The 17,463-nt window shown below is 45.3% G+C and overlaps 1 protein-coding gene across 1 annotated transcript in view; it reads left to right on the forward strand.

Moving 5' to 3' along the window:
• Window positions 1–16,999, forward strand: part of LOC144941837 (prospero homeobox protein 1-like) — a 68,945-nt gene extending 51,946 nt beyond the window's left edge. Inside the window, exon 5 of the mRNA XM_078868321.1 lies at window positions 13,589–16,999. Coding sequence (XP_078724447.1) covers window positions 13,589–13,774 — 186 coding nt within the window. The 3' untranslated portion in view covers window positions 13,775–16,999. The remainder of the gene's footprint in view (window positions 1–13,588) is intronic.
• The last annotated feature ends 464 nt before the right edge of the window (window positions 17,000–17,463 follow it).

Here is a 17,463-nt window from a genome sequence, read left to right on the forward strand (position 1 = left end):
CAAACATCTGATGGAGCGATTCCCTTTAATGATAAAACGCGCAAGAAGAACCTTGTGCGGCGCTCGGCTGAAAAAGCTGCCGTTGCCCGCTGCGTCACCTCGTGGCTCCCGATGCAGGCGGCAGCCTCTTCAACGAAGACAGAAACAACAGCCCGCTTTTAACACGACTGCAACTGCAAGCAATGCTCCGCGCACTCACATTAGCGCTGTTTACAACTTCAGTGGCAATGAGGCTAAGAGCTGTAAGTAAGATGGCACTGCATTGACATAACAATTTGATTTTAAAAATGAAAGACACTTCTGGCTGAAAACAATTGAAGCAATCTCCATGGAAAGGAAAATCACTACACATTTAATTACAGTAACCATACAAATAATGTGAGCATTAATAATATAATTGAACTGAACTGGTAATCAATGCAAGTCTCAAATGTTCTCTCTCTCTCTCTCATGATAACCCTGACCCTAACTTATAATCAGTGATTTTCCTAATGGACATTTTTTTTATATAGTTGTAGAGATGTCGCTGCTGTTGCTGTGTGATATACTTGATGCATATCTCTTGGAGTATAAGCGTACTCTTAGTAGGTGTGCAATGCAAACCGATTTGAAACGGGCCCGTATTGTGTGCTGCAGAGATACATTTCCATGAAATACTCTCATTACCGCGCTACATTTCAAGCGCTCATTTCAACGTTCCGTGTCATGTTTAAACGTCTCTCCAAACAATTGTTGAAACTCAGGATGTAAATTTATTTCAATGCGGTAGCTCCAAAGGTAGCGTTTGTACTTGCCCTTCTTTAAAGCGCCGATCAACCTGTTCCTGTTCCTGCGATCGTGAACCCGCGGGTTATGGTCTCTGCGAGCGACGAGGCGAGCCAATGCAGAACTCCACATTCCGAAGAGGTTCTCGAAATCTTTCAGTGCGGGCAAACAATTGGGACAATGTATATATATATAATGCTGCAGTGAAAGGGTTAAACATTTACATCCACCAACTACAAAGCTTTACCAGCGTTCCATATTCCCACAAGATGCTTTCGCAAGCTTTGTGCTCTTGCCAGCGTTTGCGCAGCCAGACGCAGTGCTCCATTTACGCAAATTAATTAAGCAATTTATTTATTTGTTAATTAATTATTATCTATAGTCATATCGACAGTTCATAAAACGCACACTGCTAAACTGTTACCACGTCCTGTCCTTAAAGATGGCTAAATAAATAATGGTACTTTTTATTTTTTCAAAGATGCAAATCGTTACTTTGTGTGTGTGTATAATTTTAAATGCGCTGTAATTTCATTGCAACCATGTTGACTAAAATTAAAAGCATTTAGTGGATAGGTGCCACACTTTAGAAACTACAAAGTAGAGCCATGGGCGTTTTCTATTAAATGTGCAATTGGAATACAATGTTTACCAGGCATCCTGGGTTTCTTTTACCTTTCGTGCAAGACAGAGTACAAATATGTGTTTTACTGGCAAGGTCATTGGCTACAGGCTCATGGATACAGAATATCTTATTACAATTATTCACCGACAGTTAACAGTATCATCATTTATCTCAGGTGACCACGTAGTCCAAAGTGTCTTAATGTCACAGGTGACTTAAATTGTGAGTTTTTTTTAAGTCAGTGATCACCATATCACCGTGATCACTGAGGACATATTAATGTTGGAAGAGACCATACAGGGAGGTCACGTGGCCAGCACCACACGTGACCACATTTGTCTCCCTAGTCCTGATGGCATACCGTATCAGATACTATTTTTTGGCTGATCAAACCTAGCGGGGACCAAGGCCAAATTCATTTCTACATTTCCTGCCACTGATACTGTGCATGGCTAGGAATTACATCTTATTCCCCTGGGCTCATACCACAGCGAAAGCAAATACCACAACCACCTCTCCCAACACCGAATTTAAACACACACACGACACAAACACAAAGATACCCCTATACCCTGAACAAACTGTTGGGGTAAGTGCTGTTAGCGAGCACCTATGAAGGCTGGCACGGCACACGAGGGGGTGGGAGGCCAGCACAAAGCCTGGCAGCCTTTGTCTCCCCAGTGGCGATGTTTAGACATCACACCAGGTACTCATTTGAGGCTGAGTTTACCTAAGGGAGGCCCAGAACCGGTTCACACAATCGTTACCGTTGTTGGCCGTGACGGGGAATCAAACTGTGGTGACGGGGTTCGTAGTGCAGCGCACTAACCACTGGGCCAATGCACAACACACACACGCACACACGCACACGCACACACGCACACGCGCACACACGCACACACACACACGCACACGCACACACGCACACGCACACACGCACACGCACACACGCACACACGCACACGCACACACGCACACGCACACACGCACACACACACACACGCACGCACACGCACACACGCACACACACACACACGCACGCACGCACACACGCACACGCACACACGCACACACACACACGCACACACACACACGCACACACGCACACACACACGCACACACGCACACACGCACGCACACACGCACACGCACACACGCACACACACACACACACGCACACACGCACACACACACGCACACACGCACACGCACACACGCACACACACACACACACAATCTGTCATTGTGGGTTATCTCTGAAGTTAGATTGACAACTAAAGAGCACTTTAGAAGGTACATTTTATTATACAAAAATCTTTGAAAAATTGGTTGAATGTCGCTTTCATCCTCTTTATCAAAGGCTTGTTTAATATTCGGCAGGTGGGTGCAGGACATGTTATCGGCGACGTTGGCTTGTTCATAAGCCTGTCCAGGTGTTCGGTTATCAGGAGCTATTGACACATTTTGTTCTATCACAGAGCTCACTTTACACGCCTCTCTCAGATAATCTGGCATCTTTTATCTTCACGTTCTGTTGTTGTTGTTATTGTTATTATCAAGTGCCTGCCTTCCGCAGCCCCATTAACGGTTAACTGGTCTCTTCGTTTGCAATTGTAAATAAAACAACCTCGTGTCGATATTTTCGTTGTCAATCCATGCCGTGTAATCTTATTGCAAATGAGGCCCCGTAAGTATTTGTTACTTAAACCCCTTGGTGAATTCCAAGGCCTGTGAATATGTTTTTGTATGTTCCATCCATGGATCCTCATTGAAATTCACCGATAGAGAAAAGCTACTATTTTAACATTTTTCAATGTCATCAAAATCATTATTATCACAAGCCACGATCTATTAACGATTGGACGAAGGCTTTCCGAAGCCACCGCCATCTCACGACACAACCATCCAATGAGCTCCTGCGAATGAGCCAATGCCATCACTTCGTCTCAGTGTTGGATGACATTTCTGGGCGTGTTCCATCCTTTGGATGCCTGCCACTCCTTCATTAGTCTTGACCACATTTTGCAATGAATCATTAATCAATACATGTAGTGAAAGTTCCAATTCGATGTCAGTTTAACCGGGGGAAATCCAGATTTTTATTCTGCCTGTTTGTTGACTATTTGGTTGAAGTGATTGAAAAAAATGATTTGGAGTATTGAACATCACAACGCAACAATCTACGCTTGGTTATGCTGATACAGGATCCATAATGACTGCTTTGGAACACACAACGTTGCTCGCCAATTCCAGCAAAGGTTGCAAACAGATTTCAACAGTCGGTATCCGCGGTGGCCATTCTCTGAGGCGTGCGGAGGCTGGCACTCCACGGTTATGCTCAACTCCTGGACATCATCCATTCTGGTGACGGGTCCTGCCAAAGCCCACTTACTTGCTTATGTGGCTGTTGAAAATGGATCATGGAATAATACATACACGCACACTACACACATATATACAAAGACAAATGTCGCCCGAATAGCCTGAACAGACTGTTGGGGCAAGTGCTGTTAGCGATCACCTATGAAGGCTGGCACGGCACACGAGGCGTGGGTGGCCAGCACCACGCCCGGCCACCTTTGTCTCCCCAATGGCGATATTTACACACCGCACTGGGTACTCATTTCAGGCTGAGTCGACCTAGGGGAGGCCATGAACGGGAATCGAATTCGTGTTGCGCAACGTGCTAAACGCTACACTCTAACTCCTACCACACACACACACACTGCATGGCTGAGTAGAGTGCGCACTGACACATCGACTACTCCAGCCGCCAAAGCCTAAACATTGCGTCCAGTTTACACTTCAGATTGAAAAGTTCATTACCTCCCAAATGCTTGCATGGAATGTTTGAAATGCCAAGCCCAGCATGAATATTTTTTTCATAATCAAATGGGAACTTTATGATTCAAAGAAACGCAGAGGACGAACAGTGCAGGCATGATCAAAACAATATTCTCGCCTGCAAAAGGCACTACCTTCATTTACAAAAAAGTCAGTTTATTAAACGTATTTAAAATATTTTCACAACTACCTTAATTTCCTTCAAAACAGTCAAAATTCTGAAAACTCACTCTGCAAAGGCAAACCAAATTAATTCCTTGAACTCACAGCAATACGACCCTCAAACACCCCAGCTCACACGTCAATGCATGGCACTTCTTCACCCGTCACGCAAGTTTACACTTCATGCAGAATTGTTTCGTCTTTGTTGATAAGTTGTCCTGTTTTGTAGGAGCAGAGCGAATGCTCATGTCTGCAGGTACATCTCTCTCTCTCTCTCGTACGCCATCCGTCCCACAGGCGTAACCGATGTCTGTATTTTTCCATTGTTTCGACGCCGGCCTGTCTTAAGCTGTCGCATGTGCGGCGTTTTAAGTGCCTCTGTCTTTCATAGATGTGACCCCTTTTATCCGTGCCCTTGATACTATTATATCTTGCACATACATCGTGCAAGTGTTCCGGGTTGTGTGTGTGTGCTTTCATTTGGAGTGGCTGTGCTTTGAAATGCCGTTTCACACTGAGCCGATATCCATACAAAGGGGGAACATCTGAGGATCTCACAATCGTGTGTCCACCTCTGTCACGGCCCTCATGGGCCGTCAGCCGTGAGACTTTTTTAATGGGCTCATTTTATCTCTGCTCACATCAGGGCCACGTGCACTTTTTGTTTTAACTTTCATGCATCGCTCACCCCCCCCCTACCAACCACCTTCATCCTTACATCCGACCCCTCATCCTCCACCAAACACGTACAGACCGACACGCACACAAAGGTTGCTCTGTGAGCACGTGCACGGGTGGTGCCGATCACGGCCACCAACACCAGTGACGAATATTTAACCGGTCCTGGGCCTCCCCCAGGTCGACTCAACCTGAAATGAGTACCTGTTTGCGGTGTGTAAAATCGCCACTGGGAGACAAAGGCGGCCGGGCGCGGTGCTGGCCACCCATTCCTTCGTGTGCCGTGCCGGCCTTCATAGGTGCTCGCTAACAGCACTTGCCCCTACAGTCTGTTAAGGCTATACGGGGGATCTTTGGTGGTGCCAACACCTTCCCCATGCCACCTCGGTCTCTTCTCCAGGCAGGTGGCTCAGCGGCAGAGCGAGCGGCTCGCGATCAGAAGGCTGCGAGCTCGCGCCCTGACTGGGCCGGTTCACTCGGCCCAAGGTTCCCGCAGGGTCCCCAGTATAGGTGCCACCACTTTGTGGGAGGGAGAGGCGACAGTGGTTGTCCTGTGGGTACGTTTGCTCCCCGCCATCAGAGTCTGGAATTGCCGCTCCTGGTGTAGGGCTGTGACAGGCAGTGAGCATCATCTCGATGTTCGTTTGAGCAGCGACTGACAACGACGTTTTGACCGCGGTGTCATCAGCTGTTTCGTCTCATCCACAATGTGCTTCTCTTGCTCTTTCTTTCTTCGCATTACTCAGCTTTAGAATATTTCACCATACTCCCTTTTTTTACACGTTCTTATAACCTTAATTGAGTCAATCTAGATGTGAAGTTTAATTGAGTCCACAAATGTATTCACTCTTGTCTGCGGTATTACAACTTGAAGTTCTGTTTGTTTGCTGGCCACTTGGCGTTTTGCACCTTTTGGCCTGTGCTCATAGACCGTGATAAAAAATAAGAGTGAGTTTTTATGCACAAACACCACCTGGGTACACAGACCAATTCAAAGTAGAAATACCATGTGGCATTAATAAGCATGACCAGGCATCAAAGACTTGATTTCTAGGATTTTAGCACAGAATACAAACCTCGCACACAACAGATCTCTCACTTAACCAGTGTGGTACACGACGATGTGGTGTGGTCAAAACCATACCAGACATTTTTCTCACCATTATTGACATATTCAAGTTAGGTGTGTATCAGGTGCGCTTTTCATGTTGAGCCAACCAATCGAGAAGCCTTTGGCCAGATTAAGATACCAACTTAGAATCGTTCTATGCATGCCCATACATTATATATAAGTGTCTGGGATCATCAACTAGGGTGCTGGCCACTTACACCAACACTCGCATTGCATACAGAAACAAAGCCAACGTTTCTCTGTGCAGCCTACACAGGGTGTTGGGGCAAGTGCTGTTCGCGAGCACCTATGAAGGCCGGCTCCCTACACAAGGGGGTGGTGTGGCCAGCACCACGCCCGGCCGTCTTTGTCGCCAAAGTGCTGATGTTTTTGACACACATTTAATGCTAAGTTGACCTAATAGAGGCCCATCCCCAGTTCACATATTTGCCACTGATGTTGGCCATCAGCAGGAATCCAACTTTGATCGCTGGGTTTGTCGCACGGTGCCCTCACTACTCCACCACGGAGCGCGTAGAGACACACGCACAAATCACGAGAATCACTCATCTACCCCCTCGTCACCCTGATCTCACCCTCAGGATCCAAAGGCAGTGCCCGACACCATCTAACTTGGCTATTTCCAACATCAGACGTCTCTCTGCACTTGTGACAGTCCCTTTGTGTCTCGCCTGCTGTCCAAGGACATCAGAGGAACCGTCCACAGCCACCGGCGCCTCTCCCTCCTCCTCGCTCTCTCCGCAGCGCGAGCCGTCCTCTCCAGGACTTGACCTTCCCCAGAGGCTTTCTCTAATTACAGGACAATTCTGCAACCGGGTCTCAGGCGTGGGAATGCAGCATTCACTTTGTGCTGCCCTACAAGGGACGGCGCTGGCCAGACAGACAGCGCTTGTCGACAGCGCGCCGTTCCGAGCACTTAAACGGCGTGGCCGCTTTCAGGGGGCAATTTTCTTGCGGTCATCTTTCTCCAGCAGAGCGTCAATGAGAAGGGATGAAACGCAAAGGTGGACAGAGATTGTCCGCTGCGAACAATTAGCCCCCTTCAAGATCAAACAATTAATGACAATTTTGTGTTGTTTTATCAAAGAGTTTATTTTTTTGAGGGGGGGGGGTCTTTTGTTTGTCTATCACCATTTCTATCACAATTGTTTTATCGGGATTTATGTCACGAGCTTAAGAAACGTCCGTCCCCAGACTTTGTGAGTCAACAGAGCATCACATCTTGCCGGATAATGGCCCTTGCAAGTCGACACCACAGAGTCGCTTCTGAAGCCACTTTAACAGGCCTCACTTCTGCACGACTACAGATTGTGCTTTTCAGCCGAACTAAAGAGTGCTTGTGGACCTTCAAATACACAGTAAATGGGGTGATTAATTATATTTTATCTTCAGTATAACGTCGCATAGCTGACCATCACTTATACGCCCTTACCATTTAACCGTCATTTGCAATAGATGGTCACAAAGCACAGCAATCCATTCTTAATCTCACGTGCATTTGCTTGCTGCAAAAGAAGTCAAGCATTTCCCTTTGTTTAAATACATTTGTGCTTTCTTTTGTCTAGTAACCTATCTATGCATGCTGGACTAGAACCATGAGTGCGCAGTAACAAATGTGGAGACGTATTCTCTACAGATAATCACGTATTCAATTGATTCACATATCCGCTTATACGTGTCCCCACATTGTTGGTTATGAGTGACGTTGTACCGACACCGGCGATGTTGTTATTTGGGTTCATGTCCCGCTTGTTAATCCCGCAAAGTCTCACCAGGTCTCAAGGAGGGTGTCCTGCCAAATGCTCACAGCAGTGGGCGATGTTGTTGTCGTGTGTAGTCCCAATGAAGTCATTTGCGAGTTTGTTCAGCATTGGAATGTTTGGCCATGACAGTATTTGGAATGTTTGGCCGATTAGCGCAGTTTGGCAATGTACGGGGCAAAATAAGTTCAACAATTCTACACATATGTTTCATATTGGTTTTTTTCGCACTACCATTGCATGACACACCCATTGTGGGCCCACTGAGCCACAATGTCATTTAAAAAAAAAGTCTCATTAAAATATGAACCAATTATGGAAACATTGCATTCCATGATGTAAAACGTATTCTTTGGGTCTTTCGGTAAAGTCACGTAGATAGGTTCAAAGGAAAAGGAAATAACAAAAAACTACGACGTTTCGATCGCAACACAAGCGGTCGTCATCAGGAAAAGGGGGTTAGCTTCCAAAGGTAAACAACTTCTGTGTCTACAATGTCAACAACTTCTACATCTACAATGTAAACAACTTCTACGTCTACAATGTCAACAACTTCTGTGTCTACAATGTCAACAACTTCTACATCTACAATGTCAACAACTTCTACATCTACAATGTCAACAACTTCTACATCTACAATGTCAACAACTTCTACATCTACAATGTCAACAACTTCTACATCTACAATGTCAACAGCTTCTACATCTACAATGTCAACAACTTCTACATCTACAATGTCAACAACTTCTACATCTACAATGTCAACAACTTCTACATCTACAATGTCAACAACTTCTACGTCTACAATGTCAACTGGCATCTTGCCACCGTGGTGACTTTTGTTCCAGCCACCACCAAAATTGAAAGGCTTCATCTAGCAGTGGATTCACAAAGGGCTCTAAGTTATGATTACGACTTTACCGATTGAAAATCCATTGATATGCGTGATGTACATTGCAATGCAGACTGTAATGGGTTAATTGCACAGGGACGGTTATTAATGATACATTTTATTTTTATGGCCAATTTGTCACATTTCAATGTTGAGATATGACATCAGCACACAATGGCAGGCTCTTGCCAGTGATAAATGCTGCGCGTGTAATTTACTGCATATGAAGTACCGTTGATGACTCTTGGACACCGTTGGTGAGGGACACGTATTTATTCCGTACAAGTAGTCACAACTGTGGACATACAATACTAGAGGGGGTATCGGCCCCCTCACCCGGCTAGCTGGGAATACACTGCTAGCTATCTCTGACCTACCTCCTAGTCCTCCACTAACGGGCTAGGGGAGGCTGTCTGGCCCGACACTGGTAAGTCGGGCTACGGTACCCGGAGTCCCAGAGCACTAGCTCTGGTTCTCGGGACCACACCGCTGGCTCGGTCCTGCGCGGCCCTGACAAGGGCGGCGTCCCAGAGGAGTCCAGGGCTCTAGCTAGACGATCTTCGGTCTTCACTGGTTTAGCTTTAACATTCTGCCCCGAGCCCTCTGACACATCCACCCTTTATACTCAACCCCTGCTGAGGGGTGGGGCTCCGGGCTGCCTGGTGCGGACGTCGTTGAGAGCACCCCCCCCGTGCACTCACGTAGCCCCGCCCACTGTGTTTGTTTCCCATAAGCTGCCATGCATAACGGCTCTCTCTCTAACACCCCTACACATACACAGAATATAGTGCGTGCATTAATGTGTGCGCTTCACAACGTGCTTACATCACTGTAAGAAGTGGGAACATTGAAGGGCATTTACTTGTGTTTTTCTGCTTGCCGACAGAGACCCATGCCATCTACTTATTGAGTCCTTTATTAGAGGGCAGGTTTACGGTTCAAGTTTCCTCCACGCTGCCCCATCTCGTGCATTCCCCTTCATTGTCATTCACCTTTCGTTCGCGTCAACGAGCAGCACCCTCATTGTTCTACCTCTTGACCTTGTCCCCAGCATCCATCTGCAATCAAGCCTTCTGCCTGGACATGTGCCAGATCCAGAGCCTTTGCCTTCTTCTGAATTGTTCTAAAGAGGCTTCACTCCTCCGAAACCTGCTGGAGCACTTCCTTGTCACTGGTTCTCTCTGTCCAACTGATTCTCTCCACTTCATTCCGTGCCTATGGTTCAAAACTTTCAAAGCAGCTCACGATCCGAGTGATGGGAGGCCCAACCCAAAAGAGGCTTCAGGTAAATCTACATCCAATGTTGAGTTCGTTAATCGGGTAAAGCTTGACGAGGCCAAAAATGACCGGAAGATTGAGGTCAAAGCAGCTTCAGATCACTTCTGTCGTCCACTTTCGTAAAGGACGGGAGTTTGGAGAAATATGGGCTGGTACCAGCTCACAAATGAACCACAATACGCTGCTGGTCTCAAGGAGCATAAACCAGCATCACGTGAACTCCGCTCATCCTCGCGGCAGCAGCAGCGACTTGTAGCTGCTGCCATTGAACAAAGATGGTCACTGCATCACGCACTTTCAGATGCACTTTCAGATGCACTTTCAGATGCACTTTCAGATGCACTTTCAGATGCACTTTCAGATGCACTATCAGATGCACTTTCAGATGCACTATCAGATGCACTATCAGATGCACTATCAGATGCACTATCAGATGCACTTTCAGATGCACTATCAGATGCACTATCAGATGCACTTTCAGATGCACTATCAGATGCACTTTCAGATGCGCTTTCAGATGCACTATCAGATGCACTTTCAGATGCGCTTTCAGATGCACTTTCAGATGCACTATCAGATGCACTTTCAGATGCGCTTTCAGATGCACTATCAGATGCACTATCAGATGCACTTTCAGATGCACTATCAGATGCACTATCAGATGCACTTTCAGATGCACTTTCAGATGCACTATCAGATGCACTATCAGATGCACTTTCAGATGCACTTTCAGATGCACTATCAGATGCACTTTCAGATGCACTTTCAGATGCACTATCAGATGCACTATCAGATGCACTATCAGATGCACTATCAGATGCACTATCAGATGCACTTTCAGATGCACTATCAGATGCACTATCAGATGCACTTTCAGATGCACTTTCAGATGCACTTTCAGATGCACTATCAGATGCACTTTCAGATGCACTTTCAGATGCACTATCAGATGCACTTTCAGATGCACTATCAGATGCACTATCAGATGCACTATCAGATGCACTATCAGATGCACTTTCAGATGCACTATCAGATGCACTATCAGATGCACTATCAGATGCACTATCAGATGCACTTTCAGATGCACTATCAGATGCACTATCAGATGCACTTTCAGATGCACTATCAGATGCACTATCAGATGCACTTTCAGATGCACTATCAGATGCACTATCAGATGCACTTTCAGATGCACTATCAGATGCACTATCAGATGCACTTTCAGATGCACTATCAGATGCACTATCAGATGCACTTTCAGATGCACTTTCAGATGCACTATCAGATGCACTATCAGATGCACTATCAGATGCACTATCAGATGCACTATCAGATGCACTTTCAGATGCACTATCAGATGCACTATCAGATGCACTATCAGATGCACTTTCAGATGCACTATCAGATGCACTATCAGATGCACTATCAGATGCACTATCAGATGCACTATCAGATGCACTTTCAGATGCACTTTCAGATGCACTTTCAGATGCACTATCAGATGCACTTTCAGATGCACTATCAGATGCACTTTCAGATGCACTATCAGATGCACTATCAGATGCACTATCAGATGCACTATCAGATGCACTTTCAGATGCACTATCAGATGCACTTTCAGATGCACTATCAGATGCACTATCAGATGCACTTTCAGATGCACTATCAGATGCACTATCAGATGCACTATCAGATGCACTATCAGATGCACTTTCAGATGCACTATCAGATGCACTTTCAGATGCACTATCAGATGCACTTTCAGATGCACTTTCAGATGCACTATCAGATGCACTATCAGATGCACTATCAGATGCACTATCAGATGCACTTTCAGATGCACTTTCAGATGCACTTTCAGATGCACTATCAGATGCACTTTCAGATGCACTTTCAGATGCACTATCAGATGCACTATCAGATGCACTATCAGATGCACTTTCAGATGCACTATCAGATGCACTATCAGATGCACTTTCAGATGCACTATCAGATGCACTATCAGATGCACTATCAGATGCGCTTCTGCGGCCGTCTGGAACACTTTTCCTCGTCCTTCCCCTGCGCCTCCGTTTAGCACAGTTGTCTATGTACGGTGTGAAAGAAGTTCAACATACATAATTAATACATAAGTACAGTTCTCCGATGGTTTATTTTGGGATGTACCGCACTTCGTTCGGCATGAAGCCAGGACGCTGAGCGAAGCGTTGGACTCCGTGGCGGACAACACACGGTACAATCCGAAAAGCCATCGGAACGTCGTGCAGCAGAACCCACAACACCCCGCGCGGTAGGAGCGTCATCACAGCGTGGGGGCACGTGGCACTGTAGTGAGAATACAATGTCCTTGAAATATAAATGTGCTGAATTCACATATCAGGTATTGATTCACCCCTTAAATCCCTCCACGGTTAATAGAGACGCGTGCAACATTGGTGGGAAAGGCAGTAGTGGTTGCCTTATGGATAGACTTGCCCCAGTCATAAGAATGTTGAATTCCGACCACTGGACCAAGACTGTAAGCAGGAGGTGAGCGCTGCTGCAGGCTAATTTTAGTGGGAAATAACTTTGACATTTGACGAATGCACAACTGTATATGCACACAATCAAAGCGTTGTTTGTGTTGCACATGCATCTCACTACTTTCCCATTTTTTTTATTTTCCCTCCTATAGATCCATTTCGTTTATTTTGAAGAGACTGTGATACTTAACACGATCGTGGGTGTGACAAGTTGCGAAATAGGAACCCCTTAGGTTAACACTCTGAAACAATTATGGACAACACTCACAAGGGCCCTCTTATAATTTGCTTTGGTCAATGACATCCCTCCAATTAACACCTCAGTGGGGGTTGTTATTAACGCCCAGTGGGGTTCCGGGGATGGATGGCTACAGCTTTAATAAGGCCACACAAAAAACGCTGCGATAGCGGCTAAAGGAACACATTACAATCACCGGGTTAAGGAGGCGTGCCTCGTGGTAGCGAGTGTGCGTTCGTGTATGTGAAGTGAAAAATGTGAGCTGTGTCGTGCGTGCCTTGTTTGACTTGGACATTGAGTAAAATTAAGTCACATTGGCTTCACTGCAAATTAATACATTTGGTTAAAACCGCATAGCAACATCGCCCCCTACTGGCAGACTGTACTCGTCTGTGAAACATGTCGTCTCCTCATAGCAACGCATGAATGCCACGTACAAAATGTACTATGTTCGCAGTATCTACGTGTTATTTAATAGCAGCTCAGACCATGCATGACGGAATTTGTAATATAATTTTCACAGTATATTCTTTAAAACGCCCAAATACAATTTTTCATCGCTTCTTCAATAATACCCCATGCAAAATCACTTGTCAGGGATTTAAATAAGTGGCTTTAAGTCGAGCGGAGGGCCCTTCCAGCAGCAACGTCTCGCACATGTTGAGCTCCCGTTTCTGCCTCCTGTGGAGCAGGTCCCAGGACGCTTCTTGGAGGTGGCGGAGCTGACGCTGCGCGAGTTCTTCTGCGCCGTCGCGGCTGCCAAGGACGTCGACCCCTCGTGGAAGAAGGCCATCTACAAGGTCATCTGCAAGCTGGACAGCGAGGTGCCCGAGTCCTTCCGCTCTCCCAGCTGCCTGTGGGAGATCACGCACCTCTAGACGTCACCGCGCTCCTTCTCCGCCCATCCTGGGGGACCTTGTTCCATAACCCGGCTGAAGAGTCACAAGCATTTCTCATCGGTGGCTTTCGACGATCTTCCTTTGAAAGCCATGGCGAGCGCATCCTTGAAGCGTCGCGACCGCGTCACTACCGAGTCGTGAAGCTAATTTGTGCCTTGTGTCCGGGCGGAAAAATAAGAGGCCCAGTAAGTCCCCGCGCTTAAACGCCGCAACAAATCCACATCACATCCCTCGGGTGTCTTTGCACCTCTCCCCTGCCAGACTGTTGGTAATTCTGTGTTCCCGTGCAAGCATCTCGCTTTCATGATCCTAACATCGGCTCCATGCGAGGACCGCTGTCCATGAATATACTGCACATCGACGAACAGGTCACGCTTGAAGCCGGTGCATGCCACGACAATGTCACTACGAACTACTTCTTTATATCGGAGTCACGACATTTATTGTCCGTAAACACTGTCAATACATTTTCTTTGCTGCAGTGAGTGCTCTTTGTGTTTTTTGTTTTAACGATCCACGCAAGTCATAGTCGGCGACAATTTGAACTATTGCAAAGTTCGTGCTCGATGTTATAAAAGGCTTAAAATATAATGTTCACTAAATGTGCTCAATATAAGTTTTACATTAATTAAACAAGTCATCGTTTGACTCAATTGTAAGACTGTACAGTCATCCTGGATTTCTCCAGAATAAATAAAGATGTTGATCTACTTCTGGTTGCTTGGCCTTATGGGCTATTGGGGCACGACCATTTCGTCTTTCCGCAAACTTCATATCAATTGATACCGAGTAAATACATGACATGTACTCCTTTATCCACGAAAGTGTCACCAAGTTACCTTTTTTAGAAGGAAAGAAAATACGTCTCATTAATTTGGTAAACATGAACTATATATATATTTTTTTAATTTGGTGAATTATGTACATTAATATCCATCATTTCATAATTAGCATGTGACTGTTACGGGTTTAGTAAAGTCATGAGAATGTTCCTCACTGGGTTGATGTTTACCGTCTGTATGTGCATTGTAGTAGCTAGTGCACCAGTAATTTAAACATTATATATCACTGTGCAACTCGTTTATTAAAGCTATGGTTTGATTTCTGCATGTATGGTAGTTATAGCACAACTTTCCACCCATATCTCTCGTTAAATCACACGTTTGTACTTGGACTTAAACATTTGCCCGCACACTCCCTGAGTGCAGATGCAATGGAACTTCACTTCCCATGCACCCCCACGACTTTAAAAATAATCTGGCCATGGAACAAAGTGTGACCCAATTTAAAGAAATTAATAGAGAGGGGGGAGGGGGCACGACAGCCAATGATACACAAACTCTAAACTCGCTGAACGCAAAGCAGAACGGAGCAACGTCACGCAGACTGCTCGATATATCGCCCACTGTGTTGCAGAGTTTGCAAATTGTCCACCCCGACCAATAAACATATTTTACTTCACTCTCGGGATTTAGAGAGGGGGGGGGGGTATTTGGGTTGGATATAGGGAGATGGGGGATAGGGGGCATATGAGGGGGGGGGGGTCAGCCCCCCACATCTCACCCCAACATTACAGGACTGCACTAGCGACAGAGCATGGTGCATGAAGACGCACGTCTGATTATAACTGAGAAAGAAAATAGCAAAACAATACTCTCTGTACGTGGTGAATGTGACAACTAAATATACAAACACAGAATTATGTCATTACTCACGCAAATATCTCCATAGAAGTGAATGCTCAAACTGACGACAAAAACAATTCAGGTAAAAATGTGATCGACCGTTTTTGTGAATGCTTACGCGTTCAACTGGATTCAGCAGAGCATGGCAATGCCGTTTAATTGAACCTTCGGAAAGCTGCTGGGCCACGTGTTCAAAATGAGCAGGGCCACGGTTTCTCTCGCTGCCTCTGGTGAAGCTGAAGCACTTTCCCTGGCGTGCAGTGCGAACATTTGTCATTCCTGCTCTGGGTACTGGGTGATGCCACACCTAAAACATTGCCTTTAAATGTCTTTATGTTATTTAAAATATATATATGTATTGTTGAAAAAATAAAATACAAATGACTAATTTAAGTCATTTGCTTAATCTGTTGACCATTTCAAATTTGATTTTTAAAATACTTGGAACGTGGGGCGTGAAATTTGCCCGCCCCAATTAGATGTACGTTTTAGCATTCACCAGCCGACTCTGAACCACAATGAAGTGAAAGGGCGATAACAAGAGCCTGGGATGGTCCTCAACCTGCCCACCCCAACCCACGTGGCCACCACCCAACCAAACGTTGATGACTCAGCAGTCGCTCCAGGTGAAATACATTTCTCTATAACCAAGCTCATCCAATTCACGTGGAATTGGCGAATGATGCTGTTATGAATTGATCACGACTTAAATTTCGATTTAAAGTTTTTGTGACTGCAGGGATTCATCTTCTTGGTTCTTTCGGTAAAGTCTTTACCGAAAGAACCAAGAAGATAATCACGACTTGTTCAACAATGCCCTGTGCACCGGCTTTCTAAGCGCGTTTAATATACACACCCATGTCCAACCTGTATGCTTTTATTGAAAATGGTTCATGATGTGTGTGTGTGTGCTAATATTGTATATTTTACATACACCACTAGATATATGATAGTGTACATTACTGCAGTGTTTGTGGTCGGGAGACTGGATTCAGAGGAGGTACAGCGGCAATCTAAATATTGTTGAAGAACAGTGGGGACAGTGCCGCCAGTGGGACACGGGGCCCCAGTCTTGAAGCTGTCCTTGTGTCGTCGCTCCACGTATTGATGTGGGTCCCTCGTGCAGGGTGATCCAACTGTCCTGTGACCACGCAATTAATTGACCCCGAACTTGCTTTTTTTTATTTGAAAAAGAGGCGAGTTTTAGAAAATCAAATGGGGGTCACAAGACATCTGGACCACCGTCTGCATGGACAGCTACCAAGAGTGTATCGAGCAATCCATCGACCCAGTCCCACATGCTCCATGGGTTTGTCTTGCTATCACATCATGATATGAAATACAAATGATCTGTGGCTAAGTCCTACTTCTGTCGGTGCAATATTCATTAAATTGTCTAAAATAAGAATCAATATTTTATGCCGCACAAAACACAATTTTACACTGAAATGTTGGAAAAGTAACTTATCGTTTTTCCTGTTAAAATTGATCGCAAACATAAAAAAAAGTTGTGATTATAAAATTGGTAGAATCTTGTGCAATTTTTTTTGTGGTTATGGAAATGTTTGTATGTCTGTATGTATGTTGAACTTCTGTATGTATGTCTGTATGTATGCCGAACTTCTTTCGCACCGTACGTAGCCAACTGCGCTAATTCGAGGTGCAGAGGAAGGACAGCAAACTAAACACAAAAAGAAGTTCTCAAGAAATGTTTTCAATTTAGATTTAAAAGTGCATAGCTCCCTCCAGTGGCTTCCAAATAAAAATATTACATAGGCTGACGAAAACCTTTATGAATTGAATAATATAAAGGTGGAGTATTTGCTGCTGGCAAGTAAAATTATTTGCTAATGTTAATCCATTGATTTAAACGATCAGCATATTTAGTTCTCCGATGTGAGGTTTTTACTTGGCTGAAGATGCTCCCAGCACGTGGAGCGAAATGTCAGACATCGCCCCAAACAACGCTCGGTACCACCTGCA

Source organism: Lampetra fluviatilis, chromosome 25 (assembly GCF_964198595.1).
Source record: "Lampetra fluviatilis chromosome 25, kcLamFluv1.1, whole genome shotgun sequence".
Taxonomy (NCBI): Eukaryota; Metazoa; Chordata; class Hyperoartia; order Petromyzontiformes; family Petromyzontidae; genus Lampetra; species Lampetra fluviatilis.